This window comes from Linepithema humile, unplaced genomic scaffold, assembly GCF_040581485.1.
Source record: "Linepithema humile isolate Giens D197 unplaced genomic scaffold, Lhum_UNIL_v1.0 unplaced_1, whole genome shotgun sequence".
In the NCBI taxonomy this organism is placed as follows: domain Eukaryota; kingdom Metazoa; phylum Arthropoda; class Insecta; order Hymenoptera; family Formicidae; genus Linepithema; species Linepithema humile.
Window position 1 is genome coordinate 334,761 of NW_027124985.1, and position 17,273 is coordinate 352,033.

Consider the following 17,273-nt stretch of genomic DNA (forward strand, 5'->3'; position numbering starts at 1 on the left):
CCTTTACCCTACCACACATGTGCATTTCGTTTCTATTTGTGAACATAATAAACGCTTACAAATGTGTTTTGTAATTTTTACTTATTACATGTACATATAGCTTCCTTTTATATTTTAAGAACTTTCGATCGATATATTTACAATTAATTATATAAATTAAATTTGTATTTAGTGTTGCAAATAGTCAAAAAGAGGGAGCAATTTCATCCACTTATTTAGAATGCGCTAATAATATTGTTTCATTATTCAAACAAATATTAGTACTGAAATTTTCCTAAAATAGTAGCACGATATTGCATATAAATGTATAAATCTCAATAAATCTAATTATATAATATTAATTAAACTGTACAAAATAAATATTTTAATGTTCTAGTTATTCAATATACATATAATATATAAAACTACAGTTGCCATGAAATCATAAATATTATGCTAATAAGAAACTATGTTCACTGTAATATCTTTCATGAGAAAAATAAAAAATAATGTTTTAAATAAATTTTATGTATTATTTTGGTAATATTTAATGCTTCTTTTTTTTATCATCATAAATACTTTAGTAGAGTGACTGTACAAACTCACATATCAGCGGATATGAGCATTGTTATAGTTAAAAAATGATCAAAATGTTAATCAATTCGGTAAGCCACAAACTTCCAGGGAGAAATAATATCCAAGTCAGTCGTCTCGACATTTAGTCTTTTGCAATCGTTAGTGTTTAGCAATTGAGCAATTGAATTCGGGGAATTGCTGAGAATTCGTATCCCTGTATTCGTAAGTTTTAGAATTTTTAACGACTTTCAGGTAAGTGAAGTAATGCGTGAGACATTTTATTTTAAATGTTTACAATGTTGTATATATTTTGCACATTTTATTATTTTTATTTTTTATAATTTTGTAAAAGTATAAAATTATTAATAATAACGTGTCTTATTTTAACGCATCCCTTTTTTTTTACGTGGATATCTAATGTAAAAACATTATTATATGATGTCATTTATAATGTAAAAATGAAACATTATAAATTATTTTATAAATTTAAATTTTGAGAGAAAAGTTAATTAATATTTTTTGTTACATACAGAATGCATTTTTAGAGCAAATAAACAATATATTATCATCAGTATTATTTTAATATGAGTTATTGATACGTACGTAACTAGAAATGTAAGCAATGGAATATGCAGGTAATTTCAATATTACAAATATGCTCGAAACGAGAATAAGCATTTTTGTGATCTTATCCTGAAGCATTTTATCCCTAGAAATCTGACAATGAGTTCTCTCATTAGAAGAATCGGACACTATAATCAAGGTTTTGCGAACACGATTTTGCTGGTAAATGTGGTATCCGATCAGAGTATTGCAGATTACTATCACAATAGCGGGTAGAGTAAATATTATAATAGAATCTATAATCTGCCTTATGGGTATAAATCCATTCTGTTTTTCAAAATTGGAATATTTGTACACATCAAAAATATTTATTATTTTTTTATGTATTGTTTCATACAGCATGATCCAAAAAATTAAAAAAAAATTTTAAATGCTGTTCAAAATCGCTAGTCCCGTCAATACGATCACTACAATTTTTGCTCGTTTCACAGTGCACCAGGATCGACGCAGAAGCGGATACTTTATCACTATATATCTCTCGATGGTAAAGGCTAGTATAAGCCACACACTCAAGAACTCGGAGAAGAAGAACAGAAAGTCTACGAAGATATATAACCAAATAATTTCTTTCTGGATTTATATAATCCAATAAAAAGAGCCAGTCAATAATTAATATCATTGAATAGGCAATGTCGCTTATTGCAAGCATGCCCAAGTAGATGTTGGACGAGAAAGAACGCATCTTTTTACGAAAGAGCACAGTGGTGGACAAACAGTTTCCTAAAGGACCAAAAATAATAAAAATTAACAGACTATATTTTCTGATATTTGAAATGGTTTCAAATTATCTACAAATACATGGTATAGCTCAGAAAAAAAATATAATTTATTTATGACGTGAGTGATGGAAAAATGTCTGCTTACAATGTCTTCGTTACATAAATCTTTGAAATTTTTAATTCTACTTATGTTTACAAGTGAATGAAGCGTCATGATACGTATATACTGTTGACATTTTGAATATGATAATCGGCCCTGTTTTGCAAACTTTCGTCAAGATCTCTTTCATTGTTACAAACATGCAATCGTAGTTTGTGTTTAGATATACTGGAATAATCTTTGCCGAGATTATTTTCAAAAAACATCCTTGCGTATGTTTGTGGATTGTTTGCAACAGTTGCTTATGAGATAAAGAGCAAAAAGCGATATAATCAAGTTGCATCTTGCGTCTGAAAAACGTTATAACGTTATTTTATATATTATTTATTAATACCTTGCATATAAATTTTATTTATCAATATATTTATTGAAATTTTTTTTAATATTAAAAAAATAAAATATACGAAATATACAAAATATATACAATATTTTAAAGATTTAAAGAGTAAAATGTCTTATTTACTATCTCACTTACCAAAGAGTCGTTAAAAATTTTGAAGCCTACGAATATAGGGGTTACAAACTCTCAGCAATTCCCCGATTTTACTTGTTCAACAGCTAAACACTAACGATTGCAAAAGACTGAATGTCGAGACGACTCCCGAGTTGAAATTTAAAACCTACTATAAACCTCATACATGGTTATTTGTGCCTCTAATAATGTTCCTTGACCTACAAATTCTATCTTGAAAGTGTTATGTCTTCTTTTGGCCTTTCTTTAATCTTGTTGTCCTAGAAAACCCTTATTTTTATTGATGTTAAACATACAATTCCTACTTTCGTTCTTACAACTCCTACCTCTTTTGAATCTCCAAATCTTATCGAAATTTCTAGCAATAAAAATATTAATATTCAATCTATAATTGAGTTCAATTTCTATTATATCAGATTAATATAATAAATGTTATAATCAGAGACGGACTGGACAAGAGAGATACCGAGAAATTTCTCGGGGGGCCCTATGTTTTTGGGGACCCCAGTGGCCCCCAAATCCAAATTTTTTTTTTAAATTTTTTATGCAAGAAATTAATAATCTAAATTCTAAATTATCAGATTGCGACAGTTGAATAACGACGTGCTTTCCTTCTCTAACCAAGATAGCGCTGAGCACGAGTTAGCGTTAGTCAACTATCTGTAGTGCGTCACTGTCTTTCGTGTTCTCCTTTCATTTTTTTTATAATTCGTCTGAAAGGTTATGGCAACTGACAATTTATAAAAGAATATTTACTAAAAGCCAAAGAAATATTATTTTATTATTAAATAAAATACATGCACTATACATGGTTATTTATTTTACGTATGCTACCTTTACTACAATACAAAAAAATTTACAATAAAAACAACAACAAACAAATTAAAGGACAAAATATCTCCAAATTTCATTAAAACACGTTTGACCTTGAACTAAAAAAATTTTTTGCCGCGGCGCTTTAGAGTGGGGGCCTTTTTTACAAATTTTCTCGATGGGCCCTGGTGTTCCAGTCCGACCCTGGTTATAATATGAAATAAATAATAACAAATGAATAGTAAAAAATATTTTTAAAAATTAAGTGCAACTCAGTATTATATTTAGTATTATAAATAACTAAAAATTTATTCGAATAAACAAAAAACAATTAAAATTCAAAATTTTATTTAATATTTTATTACATATCTGACCTATAATTCAAAATTATTTAATATTCTATTACCACATTTACTTTATTTATATTTAATGCATATCTTAATTTCAATAAGCGCAATACATTAATTATGTAATTTACTTAACTGCAGATAGATATGTAAGAGATAAGTGAATATTATTTATATAATATTTGCTTATAGTAGCCTATTTACAGTTAAGCAAATTATAATAATTAATATATTGTTTATTGAAATCAAGATACATTAAATGCAAGTAGAGTATATGAGATAATAGATTATTAAGTAATTTTGAATATTTATTTTCTAGAAATACATATTTATAGAACCTGAAGCCTTTTTAGAGGTTCTCAGTAGATACTCTTTTGAGCTTCCACATGGAAAAAACGGCAATAAGTAACAATTTTTAGTATCAAAGGAGGGCAATAGCCAATGTAATGTTATATCTATATATATGAATTAAAGCTTACATTGGTTCTCCAAATTCGACAAAACTTGTAGGTTTAATCTAGGCTAAAAATTTCGACTCGGGCTGACTTGAACGACAATATTATTTTTTTCTGGAAGTTTGTGGCTTACCAAAATAATTATCATTTTGACTATAATATTGCCCATATCCGTTGACAAATGAGTTTCTGGAAAAACCTGTCGCACTACGAAAATATTAATATTATCATTAAAAGAAGCAATAAATATTACTAAAATAATACATAAAATTTATTAGGAGGATTGTTTACTATTTTTCTTTTATGTAAGATATTATAGCAAATATAGTTTTTTATTAGCATAATATAATAATTATGATGACATGGTAATTCTAGTCATTGTATATAACGTATAAATGACTTGAACAATAAAATATTTTATTTTGTGCTGTATAATTAACATTTTATTTTTAGTTTTATTAAGATTTAGACACTTATATTATTGTGTTACTATTTTATGAAAATTTTGATACTAATATTTGTTTTAACATTGGAATAATATTACGGCGCATATTACTGGGTTGATGATTGCTCTCTCGTTTTAACAACTATTTTCGACACCAGATACAAATTCACTATTAGTCATTAATCTGAGTATATTACTCAAAAATGCTCACAATATGAAAAAAAGCAATATGTATATGTAACAAATGAAAATTGACAAGTTATGTTTAGAAGCGTTTGTTACACAGAATAAAATAACATGCACATGTGTAGTAAGTAAAATTATTAAACGTACGTAATAATGTATTTGTACATTAATACATTAATTGATATAGATATTTGTGATATGATAATATGTAAATAGTATGTTATACGTTTTTGGTAGGTTTTTCCTTTTTAGAAAATATTCTTGTAATGAATAGACATGTTATTTTTATAACTTTAATGGTAAATAATGAAATAAATTTTAGGTGGAACTGCGTGGCAACAAAATAATTTAGCACTTAAAAAAAAACGAATACAAAGCTTATTCAGTATTAATATAAGCAAAGAGAAAAGTATAAACCACAAAAAATGACAAGTACCGAAACGTACGAAAAGTAGAAAATGCATGCAAATTTTATACGACATTATTTTCTTTTTTAATGTACGACTTCTCTTCTCAGGTGTTTATTCTCTTCTAATAACGTTAACCAATCTAACAAACGTATTCTACGAGCTTTCCATAATTGACAAAGTTCGATCATTTCCGATCGCACACCAGCGCTGCTAATTTGTACAAAATTACATGTTTACCTATTGGCTAATACGGATACGAATTAGATAACTTACTTTCTAACAAAAACAAATTATCTTTGTATTATAATCTATGACAGGCCTCGGAATTATTTCATCTTTTCAGCTGATTCTCGTGATATACGCCTCCTTTCCTCTCTTCACCGCGCGCGCGACAGCCGCTAGGACCAGCGCCGCCGAGCGTTAGGAGCGGCGCTATCCGATTAATGTTAAAAAAATTTATTAAAAATATTTTTTTCCTCAATAGCAATAGTACCTCATGGGTGACGTGGAAATCTATTGAAATATTTTCACATAATAAATTTAAAAATAAAAAAAATATTTTTAATAAATTTTTTTAACTTTTAATGATCAAGGGAGAAGAACCAAACATTTATCGGATAGCGCCGCTCCTAACGCTCGGCGGCGTTGGCCCTAGCGGCTGCCGCGCGCGCGGTGAAGAGAGGAAAGGAGGCGTATACCACGAGAATTGGCTGAAAAGATGAAATAATTCCAAGGCCCGATCTATGATGTGACAATTCATTTATTTCGAATAACTCAATCAACACTTTTTTTAGATTACATAGGCCCACATTCATTAATAGAATTGTTAAACATGTAGTTTTCTTTACAGTGCGCTAAAATATTTGTACATACTATCTATACATATGCATCATAGATTTTTTTAGTTGTTATTTTTAACTTACTTTTAACATTTTTAATGCAATAATATATGTAACAATCTTATTTAACTATTTGCCGCTAACTATATTCCTATGAAGTTATAATGTGTGACTATATTATAATCTTTCTCGTATATGTATACACGGTGCGGTCCAAAAGTTTTAGGACTGAATTTTTCACGACAGTATTACTAGCGTTACACACCGGGACGCAGCAGAACTATGCACTAGAAACCTTTATTAACAATTATGCTAAGTGGCGCTAGTGTGAATTCAATTGTCATTTAACGAAGACACTTTGTGTAATTGATGTTTAATGATCCCGGTCACATTAATAATGGATACGAAGGAAGAACAACAAATCGCAATAAAGTTTTGTTCTAAAACCGGACTAAGGCAATTAAACCACCTTACTTCCACCTTACTTTCATCTTTCATTTTAATAGATGGAACTCGACTTTTGATTCTATACTACAACTAGTAACACTTTTGAAAAATAATTCCGAAAAAATTAATCAATGTCTCGATTATTGCAATTTGCAAAGACTAACAGAAAACGAAATTAAATTTATAGAAGAATATTGTCAGGTACGTCTATAGATAGATTGTATTATGTATACATTTAGTGAATTTCTTTCATTTTTTTTTGTTTTTGGATTAGACAATGAAACCTTTGGCACAAGCCTTAGATATATTACAAAGTGAGTCAAGGATGTATATGGGATACTTATTACCAGTCTTAAAAACTTTACAAGAAAAATTAGAAAAACTCAACAAAAATGGATTTACTAATTGCCAGTCACTAATTACAGCTATTTAACAAGGTTTAAAAAAAAGGTAATTTGTTAATTTAATTAACACGCATGTATTTATTATTTTTTAATACAAAACAATATTTATTCATTGATTCTGAACATATAATTTTAGATTTTTTACATTATTTGAAAAAAAAGAGCTAATCATCGCAAGTTGTTTGCACCCAAAATTCAAGTTGAACTGGATAAATGGAGAAGAAAGGAAACTTGCTAAAAATTATTTAGAAGACTTATTAGGAATCCGTTCTAATGAAAGTTCCCCAAATCTTGATGAAAACCTTGACGATCACGATGACTTTTTTGCTTTTAACCAGCAAACAAAAGAAGTCGAGTCTGCACAAGAAGAATTGCATCGATTCTTAAAATCAAATAATTGCAATATCAGTATGTTAAATGATTATACCGCAATTAAAAAACTCTTTATTAAATACAACACGGCACTTTCGAGTAGTGCATTTGTTGAACGAATGTTCAGCGTCGGTGGTTCTGTAATAACGCCACAAAGAGGACATCTTCACGATGACATAATAGAATATCAAATTTTTTTAAAAATTAATAAACATTTTTATTAAAATTTTGGATATATATATTAAAAAATTATTTTATTATATATGTTGTTGTAATGTAACACATTGTACACATTGTACACTGTACGGTAATCACGTTCCTAAAATAAATTATTGATTTGGATTATTAATTTGTATTCGCGTTCTCGCGACAGACTGCCCGTCGAGCGCCCCCTCTCTAGTTACTCTTCGTTACCATTTTGTGTTGCGTTTCTTTTTCCTGCCGCTTTAGGATGCGCCCACTTTCATTTTATTATTACTCACTCGTTTTCTGAAAATTACGCATATTGTAAGGCGGCCACGTGTCCTTGAAGAACAAAATAAAATATTCTAAAGTAGAGAAGAAATCATCATTATTTCTCGTCCACACCGTTACACGAAGCAATCTACCGTGAACACGTGTGGTAATTCCAGTCGCACATGAGCGAAGAAATAACATACACATTGTGACACATTATTATAAAATAATAAATTTATCAGTGTATTTAAGGATGTGATTTAATTCTTTTACCTCCACAAAATTGTCATGGAATTTGTCATATTAAGTGTAGATTCGATATTTGTTAAATAAATAGACGGATAAACGTATAGATATTAATTTTGAAATTCAACAAAAATAAACAAATTCTCATTTAAAGAATGCACTGCCACCCAGTAATAAATTATCTTTGAGGATGATTATCATATAAGCATAAAAATGAGACTTTAAGAAGAACTGAAACATAAGTCTACGATTTTTTGGAAAGTTACGACTATTTGTGTGAAATTTGTTAATTTTTAAACTGAAAAATCTAATTCTATAATTTTTATTCTAAGTGTATGATAATTTATTTTAAATTATTAATTAATTTAATATTTTAAATGTATTTTAATTTTAAGTTTAAAACAATTGTGATTTATTACATATAAAATAATATAACACAAAATTAAGTACCTATGTAGTATATAATAAGTTAATAAATCTTGAAATGTAAGATTCTTATATTTAAAATAGTAGTGCACATTTATTGCAAAAATGTAACTGAAAAGTAACAACTCGTTACTTTTTAGAGTCAGTAACTTGCTTAGAACATATATACTGGAAGGGGCATAGCTGACTTGCCGTTGTCCTCAACATCTATCTATCCTTGTCTGTACATTTTATTGCAATACGCATGCGTCGATTATGTTGATGTGTGTGATGACAAACTAGACAAGCTTATCTATGACAAGCCTTCTAATATAATCAAGTCTAAAGAAATAATCATAAAAAGGATACAAAACTAATACTATTTAAACATCAATAAAATTTTTAAATATTTTTTTATTATTTATTATAATAATTTTTATTGTACTAGTTACTATATATACAAAATATAATTAAAATAAGATAACAAACTTTAGAAGAGCGAGAATATTACATAATAATAAATATTACTTTTTTATTTTTCATTAATAATATATATTTTATATCAGTAACAGTGGGTTTGACGGACATATGTTGATGTCAAATTTTTTTTCATGTTTGGTCTTGCTCCTCAAAGTTTGTTATCTTATTTTAGTTTATCCTGTACATCCTGTATATAATTATTGTTCATTACAGTATTTGTTTTTGGTTATGTGCATCATTATTTTTATTTTATTTCGCAAGACTATTATTACATATTACTACATATTATTATATATAATTTATAATATATTGCAATTATATTATAATATAACTTAAAGAATAAATTGTTATAATCAAATTTTCAAATGCCTTCCACCTATTTTAAATTTTTCTACTTTCAACTTAAGCGGTTATTCATTCGCGCAAGCGCATTAACCGATTTCGTACAGACAAGGATAGATAGATGTAGGGGACACTTTTGTTATGTATATTTAGATAGGCTATGTCCCTTCCAGTATATATGTTCTAAGGTAACTTGTAACTGTAACTAGTTCTTTTTCAGTGAAAAAAACTGTAACTTTAACTAGATACTTTTACAAAATAACTTTCCCAACCCTGAAATCATTAATGCATGTCCAAAGAATATCCTATAAAGAATATTCTATAAACCTGCCCAGAATATGTTAAAATCAGCAGTAAAAATATATAACATAACTGTTCACATCAGAGCTCGGAATTAGTTGCACATCTCAGGCCGATTCCCGAGACGACGCCTTCTGTTCCCCCACTATCGCCCAGCCGCTAGCGACCAACCCAGCAAGAAATGACCTATCCCAGTAAACCATTTGATATCCTACCCAGTAAGCAAGAAATCATTGATATAACGTTATTTTAACGATATTTAGTAATATGTAACATTGTTAAATATGTAGGTTTTAACGTTCTAATCGACGTCATTATAAACAAACTTTGACACTGATTTTAAAGTTTTAATAACGTTGAAATGGGAGTGTCTTAATATTACGAATAATGTTGTGCAAATATTTATTATAAATTTAATATAATGTTTTTCATATAACATTAAATAAATGATTAGATTTAAACTTACTTTTAACCTTATTTTATCATTATATCAACATTGACACAATATTAATATTTTATTATTTATTTTATATTCTTAGTAAATACAAAGTAACATAACATCAATGTTATAATTTTCCACTCAATAAAGTGCAGCAAGGTATGTTATATTGCAGTTAAATGTTAAACAATTCAACAATGTAACTGCGATGTTATATATACCTTGGTGTACATTATTGAGTGAGAAATTATAACATTGATGTTATGTTACTGTGTGTTTACTAGAAATATTAAATAAATAATAAAATATTAATATGGCGCCAATGTTGATATAATGATAAAATAATTATTTAATTTTTATTATAATCAATAAATTATAAATTATTTTAAAAAGTTACTAAAATGTTTCAATATATATTTTTTATATGTAAGGATGCAGAAAAAATCTTGGTACATTACCCGATGAGAATTATTTTATGGTCATCTTGCTAGGAAAACGAAACAAATTATTGTCAGGCAGTATATACAGGGTGTCTGGCAATAATTGCTCCACCGGTCATATACAGGTAGAGGAGGTCAAATCGAGTAGAAAAGTCCTTTACCATTTTTTAATTTTCATAATAAGTACTGAGTAATTAACGAAAAAAGATCGGCGAATCCGCGCGAGTAAAGCGCGCGGGTGAGAAGGACGTCCCACTGCTACGCGATCACTAGGACACAAGGATCTAGCGTTACGCGCCGCTCGTATGTTGCCATTGTCATTTGTAGAGCGCTCCTCCCAACGCTTCATCGCGCGCCTAGTGATCGCATAGCAGTGGGATGTCCTTCTCGCTGCGCGCGCTTTACTTGCACGGATTCACCAATCTTTTTTCGTTGATTACTTGAGTACATATTACAAAAATCAAAAAATGGTAAAGGACTTTTCTACTCGATTTGACCTCCTCTACCTGTATATGACCGGTGGGCGTGTGCCAGACACCCTGTATACAGGGTAGTCCCGCGAGACTTGTCCTACCGGGAACAGGGAGGTAGATGGGATCGAAATAAATATAAAAGTTCTTTACCGTTTTACGATATTCGCAATAATAAACAAGATATTAATTTTAACATTTGGACTAATGAGAGCGCGTCGAGAAAAACGCTCCAGCCGCTCGAGGTCTAGCCCGGCTTAGTCTATCATACATTGGCTGCGGGCAGCGCGTTGGAGAGGCAAGAGGGGAAACGCGTCGTGGCTCGGCGCCCGGCTTACGTCTCGCCGTCTCGCCCGTCTAGGCTGGGCTAGACCTCGAGCGGCTGGAGCGCTTCTCTCGACGCGCTCTCATTAGTCCAAATGTAAAAATTAATATCTCGTTTATTAATGCGAATATCGTAAAACGGTAAAGGACTTTTATATTTATTTCAATCCCATCTACCTCCCTGTTCCCGGTGGAACAAGTCTCGCGGGAGACCGTGTATATACAGGGTGTCCGATAATTGCTGAATCACCTCTCAGGTGTAGGTAGAGCGGTTTAAACCAAATAAAAAAGTTCTTTATTATTTTGCGATTTTCGCAATAATTAATAAGGAATTAATTCAATAATATCGGCCAATTCGCGCGAGTTTAAAAGCGCGGCAAGAAGAGACCCGTGGTGATACAGCCCACTGTTATTTGGTTACTAGGCGTACGATAAATGGTTGGGAGGAGCGCTCTATAAATGACAACGGCACATACGAGCGGTGTGTAACGCTAGATCCTTGCGTCCTAGCGACCACGTAACAACGGGCTGTCTCTTCTCGCCGCGCGTTTCGACTCGCGCAAATTGGCCGATCTTCTTTAATTAATTTCTCATTAATTATTGCGAAAATCGCAAAACGATAGAGGACTTTTCTACTCGGTTTAACCCGCTCTATCTGCACCCGAAAGGTGATTAAGCAATTATCGGACAACCTGTATAAATATTATTATATCTATTTTTTAAAATGTTTTATATAAAGGCAATATATATACAGATGTATTTTGTACACAATCCTTATATAAATAGTAAATAGCTTTAATTGCAATATTTAATAATTAAATAAATTTTTTTTTTGGAATACAAGAAACTAGTTTTAGGGAAACTAAATAAGGTTTTATATAAACTCAATAGCATTAAAAATAGAATGGACATGCTAGAAGACAAAATGCAATGTTCTAATTATTCTAGCCAAGAAGAAATTCTTATACAACTGCTTATAACAACATTTGAAAAGTTAACATTTTTTAAAGAACAATTAAAAAAAGTTAATTTTAAAGACAAAGCTGTATTTTAAAAATATTTTTTTATTTTATTGAATACTTTTAACGTGTTCAAAATTAAAATAATAACATATTATATTTAATATTTATTTAATCTAATGGTTTATTGATAGTTCAGAGAGAGAGAGAGAGAGAGAGAGAGAGAGAGAGAGGGAGGGAGAGAGAGAGAGAGAGAGAGAGAGAGAGGGAGAGAGAGAGAGAGAGAGAGAGAGAGAGAGAGAGAGAGAGAGAGAGAGAGAGAGAGAGAGAGAGAGAGAGAGAGAGAGAGAGAGAGAGAGAGAGAGAGAGAGAGAGAGAGAGAGAGAGAGAGAGAGAGAGAGAGAGAGAGAGAGAGAGAGAGTGAATCAATATAAACATAAAACAATATTTTTTAATAATATTCAAAATCTTTTCTATTTTTTGTCAGATTAATACGTTTAAACTTGTGGGTGGAAATACGGCGCACATAATGATACGCAACATCTTAAGAAGAGCCATGACAAATAATTTTGCACAACATTTTAGCTGGGCTGGAAAAAAAGCTAAGAGAAGCTTTCAACATTTTGGTCTTTCAAGAATAATTATACGTCAATTTCACACACACACACACAACACACACACACACACACACACACACACAATATAGAATGTCTGACAACATCAATACATACGCTTATGTGAAATAAAACTCATTACACTAAATGAAAAAGTTCTTTACCATTTTGTAAACTATGTGAAATTTTTAGATAATAAAAGAAGATAGATTAATCAAATGCATGTGATAATGTGGTGGGACAACTTTTGTAGGCATGTTTTCATTAAATGGCTTCGACTTATCGATTGTTTCTTAGCTACGACAACTGATAGAGATATGTGATTCAGCTTTACACGTCGCTACCGTTCGTATATTTCACCTTTTGTTCACCAGCTGATATTCACTGTTGCAAACAGACAGCCGATAAGTTGAAGTTATTTTTTCAATGAGACTGTATCTATACAGCTTATTCCATCATTTTACGCGCACTTATTCGCCAATTTTTTTTCAATTAATATTTCAAAATTTTATGTGATTTTGCAAAATGTTACATTTTTATTCAGTTTGATGAGTTTTACATGCACACGAGGGGACGTACGGATACTGTCGAACCCTGTGTGTATATGAATTATATATTGTAATGTTTATAATAACTTTTTATGTTATAGAAGCTGTTCGTAGGACACACAAGCATGTAAGTGATGCCGAAATTGCAGAAACCATTTCCAAGTGGCTTGCCCAAACTCCTGTTAGGATTGAGAGAACAAAGTATGTACTTATAGGACTATGTACTTATAGGAGGATTTATTTTATGTATAATTTTATGTACATTACCGCTCATTAATTTCAATACACCTCAGATTTGTTGATTTCTCTGTAAAGAATGAACGTGATACGTATATTTTGCACAGAAATGAGTCCACCTGCTATTAAAAACACTTTCAGCACTCACATGCATCGTATTTAAACATTATTTATATAAAAAATTTTGAAAACTGTAGTTTTCGAAGAAACGAAATTAACAGCCGGATAATGTCAGATCCCTGGAAATAAACAAAATACGTGCGCAAGGTTACGAGGTTCTCGTAGTGATCAGATACACGCCCAATGCTGTTTTGAAACCCATTTATCAACACATACACAGTGAAAGAGCTCCGGTGTTCGCCTTGTACTGTGATACTGTGAAAACTTGTGAAAATGTGTAAAGTGGTCTTGTAAATGGCTCCCAAGAAGGAGTTATCAATCGAAAAGCGATCTGCCATAGTCGCTTTGAGAAATGCAGGACATAGTTTGCGTGAAATTGCTCGCCTAGAGAAGGTTTCTCTTGGTGGTGTGCAGTGTACCCTCAAGAGATTTGGATGGTGTATTGAAATTAATGAGCGGTAGTGTATATTTGTATGCTGTATGTATATTTTTATGTAATTATATGAATTTTAACTTTTATTTTATTTTTACAGACATTTAACAAAAGAAAATAATAATCAAGATTTTATTAGTATATAAAAATAAATTATTAGTGGCAACAAAAGGTGGAATATATGAATGGCAGCAACGCGTAAAGTTTAACTGCATATCTGTATTTGATTGATTACTAAGAAATAATCGATCGAAGCCAGGGAAAATATGCCTACGAAGATTGTCCATATTACATGCACTAATTAATCTATCTTCTCAAAATTTCACTTAATAGCGTACAAAATAAGACTAGATATAAGACTTTATTAATGAAAAATAATAATATAACGAACAAGATTATTTACTTTAAAAAAAATGCAATATTAAAAAAATTTTTATTTTTTTAATATAAAAGAAAATATACTTTTATTTCAATGTTAACATGTTATGCAATGTTATGTGTATTTTATTTATGTTAACATAAATACAAATAAAAACATTTAATTAAAATGTATTGTCATAGCAATTTTACATTTATATATTAAAAAATATAAAGACAATATTTTTATATGCAACATTATTTTCCAGGGAGAACAACAGGACATGTAATAGACATCTATAAACGTCTATTAGATGTCTATTAGACGTTTCTTCGACCTAATGTTCTCCCTGGGGAATAATGTTGCATATAAAAATATTGTCTCTATGGTGTTCTCCCTGGGTCTAAGATTGCAATAACAATGCATTATTGCAAATTCATTACATTGCAATATTACCGTAATATTTCGTTGCAATCTTCCTAAAGGCGGACATTTTAACGTTGCTGCAATCCCACAGCAATGATGCAACAACATTTTGCAGTGAATTTGCAACATTGCGATGAAAGATTGATGCAATGTGTATGCAATCTTTGTGTGCTGTATGGGCCTTAATTGATCAATTGTAATTTTTAGTCTAAATCAAGGTGAAATCTGCATTGCCATTTCGAAGACTACTTCGATGTAGCCATAAAAATGAAATGCTACAACCATATGAATAATTCATGGATAAAATTGCATCCACGTAGTCCACGTAAATTTAGAGATTTGACATGGATGTGATATAACTGCTTTATCGGGACATATATAATACGCCCGTCCTGAACAGTTAACCACAAATGTCACCTTGTGGAATATAAAAAGAATTAAAAATTAAAATTTCACAAAATTAGAAATTTAAATTTAAACGTCATAAAATAAGCTATGCAACACGTATCTATTTTTTGAATTCTTTATGATCTGCTAAAATAATTACAAAAAATTGTCTAAAAGTGCTCTTTTCTGAGTTCTTTAACAGTAAATCAAAAAGAGATCACTATGAACTTTTATTTCTAACACAAAATAGTTCTTCATAATCAGCTCATTTTGCTGCATGATGACCCAGACAGCATGATGACCTCATATAATACTCCTAAAGAGTTCCAAAAATTTTTCTGAGTTGATAAATTTAGATCAGAAGGTGGTTAGAACGTGCTCATAATGTACTCGGATGCGTCGACTTCTGAGCGTCATTTTGATTTCATCATAAAGAGTTTTTTATGCATATAACCTAGTAAACGAGAAATTATTGAAAGTTCAGAAATAGGATTGAAAATTACTGAGAAGAATTTATTTACGATGATGCTGAATTTTATTTAATTTTTCTCAATAATTTCTCGTTTACTGGGAACAAATATACCTCAAAAAATTACATGTAACAAATTGCGTCAGAGATCGTTGTACCAGGAACAATTTCACACACTGCGTGTTTTTTATGCACTGCGAACTGCGAGACTTGGAAAGTACTTTGTGGGTAAATATAAATAACAAAGAGAATAATCGACGAAGAATATATGGATGACCAACAAGAATCCAGCCGAGTCAGGTTGGGTGATGCGTGTTTTTTGTTTTCACGCATCATATTATATGATGTCAAAATGAGCTGATTATGAAGAACTATTTTGTGTTAGAAATAAAAGTTCATAGTGATCTCTTTTTGATTTACTGTTAAAGAACTCAGAAAAGAGCACTTTTAGACAATTTTTTGTAATTATTTTAGCAGATCATAAAGAATTCAAAAAAGAGAATACTTTTTGAACTCTTTCTGGAGATCCTGCTGTCTCGGCGGCTATTTATAACATGAATATAAATTTGTAATAAGACAAATATAAAAAAGATAACATATACTCGCCAAATAACACAAACACATTCTATAAACATTTTATACAATGCATGTGTTATTTGGCATTCTAAACGTCATCTATGTACATCTTCAGTACCCAGTGAGCATTATTAAGAGGAAGAGCTCTTTAAGAGGACTTTTTGAAGACCTCATTAACATCTCTTAAAAATGATATCAATAAGTTATCTTTTTATAAGACGTCTTTCAAAAAAGCCCTTTATGATGTCCACTTATAGATGTCTCTAGTAAGTGAGCTCTTGAACCGATAACAACCGGTAGTTCGATACGGTCGTCAAGGATAATAAACAATAATAAACGCTCGCGTTGTGCGCGCCAAGTGACATAGCCCAAGTAAAACGTAAAATAACCTAAACTTGGAGGAATTGTTATTTAGGAACACCTAATAAAACCAATCAACAAAAGATTGAAAAAAATATCACAAGAAAAGAAGAATCTCATAATGAATTATGTTGTAGTAAGTGTATAAAAATAAATTTTTAATAATTCATATTTCAATAAATATGATTTAACTATAGTTATATATAAGGTAAAGTAATAATTATTGGTTTCTCGAATATCTTCTATATCATGTAACTTCTGTTAAACAAATTTTTCTCCTACTCTAATACTTCCGAAAATATCCAAGGTGGCAATAGTTATTGCCTCTTCCTATATATTAATTAATTATATACATATGTACACACACACACACACACACACACACACACTATTGTTTTTCTTAAATAGGAGCTTGTCAGAATGACATTAAAAAAATTACACGATTATTGGTTACAATCTAACAATTATTGTTAGATATACATCCACATTCTTCACAAGAGAACACAATAAATTTGAATTTACCGATTGGAACGCCTGAGGTACTAGAAGAATTTAATAAATTGATAACACAAGACTCCGTATCTTTATCACAATATGTAAATACTCTTTGTCAATTAAATTAAAAAAATAAAAATA

At 30.3% G+C, this 17,273-nt stretch overlaps 1 protein-coding gene and 1 pseudogene across 1 annotated transcript in view; both read left to right on the forward strand.

Annotated features, from left to right (window-relative positions):
* Positions 1–815, forward strand: part of LOC137001817 (uncharacterized) — a 2,313-nt gene extending 1,498 nt beyond the window's left edge. The window contains exon 2 of the mRNA XM_067360992.1: positions 808–815. Coding sequence (XP_067217093.1) covers positions 808–815 — 8 coding nt within the window. The remainder of the gene's footprint in view (positions 1–807) is intronic.
* A 5,730-nt stretch (positions 816–6,545) lies between these two features.
* On the forward strand, positions 6,546–10,454 carry LOC137001833 (uncharacterized; annotated as a pseudogene).
* Positions 10,455–17,273: the final 6,819 nt, after the last annotated feature.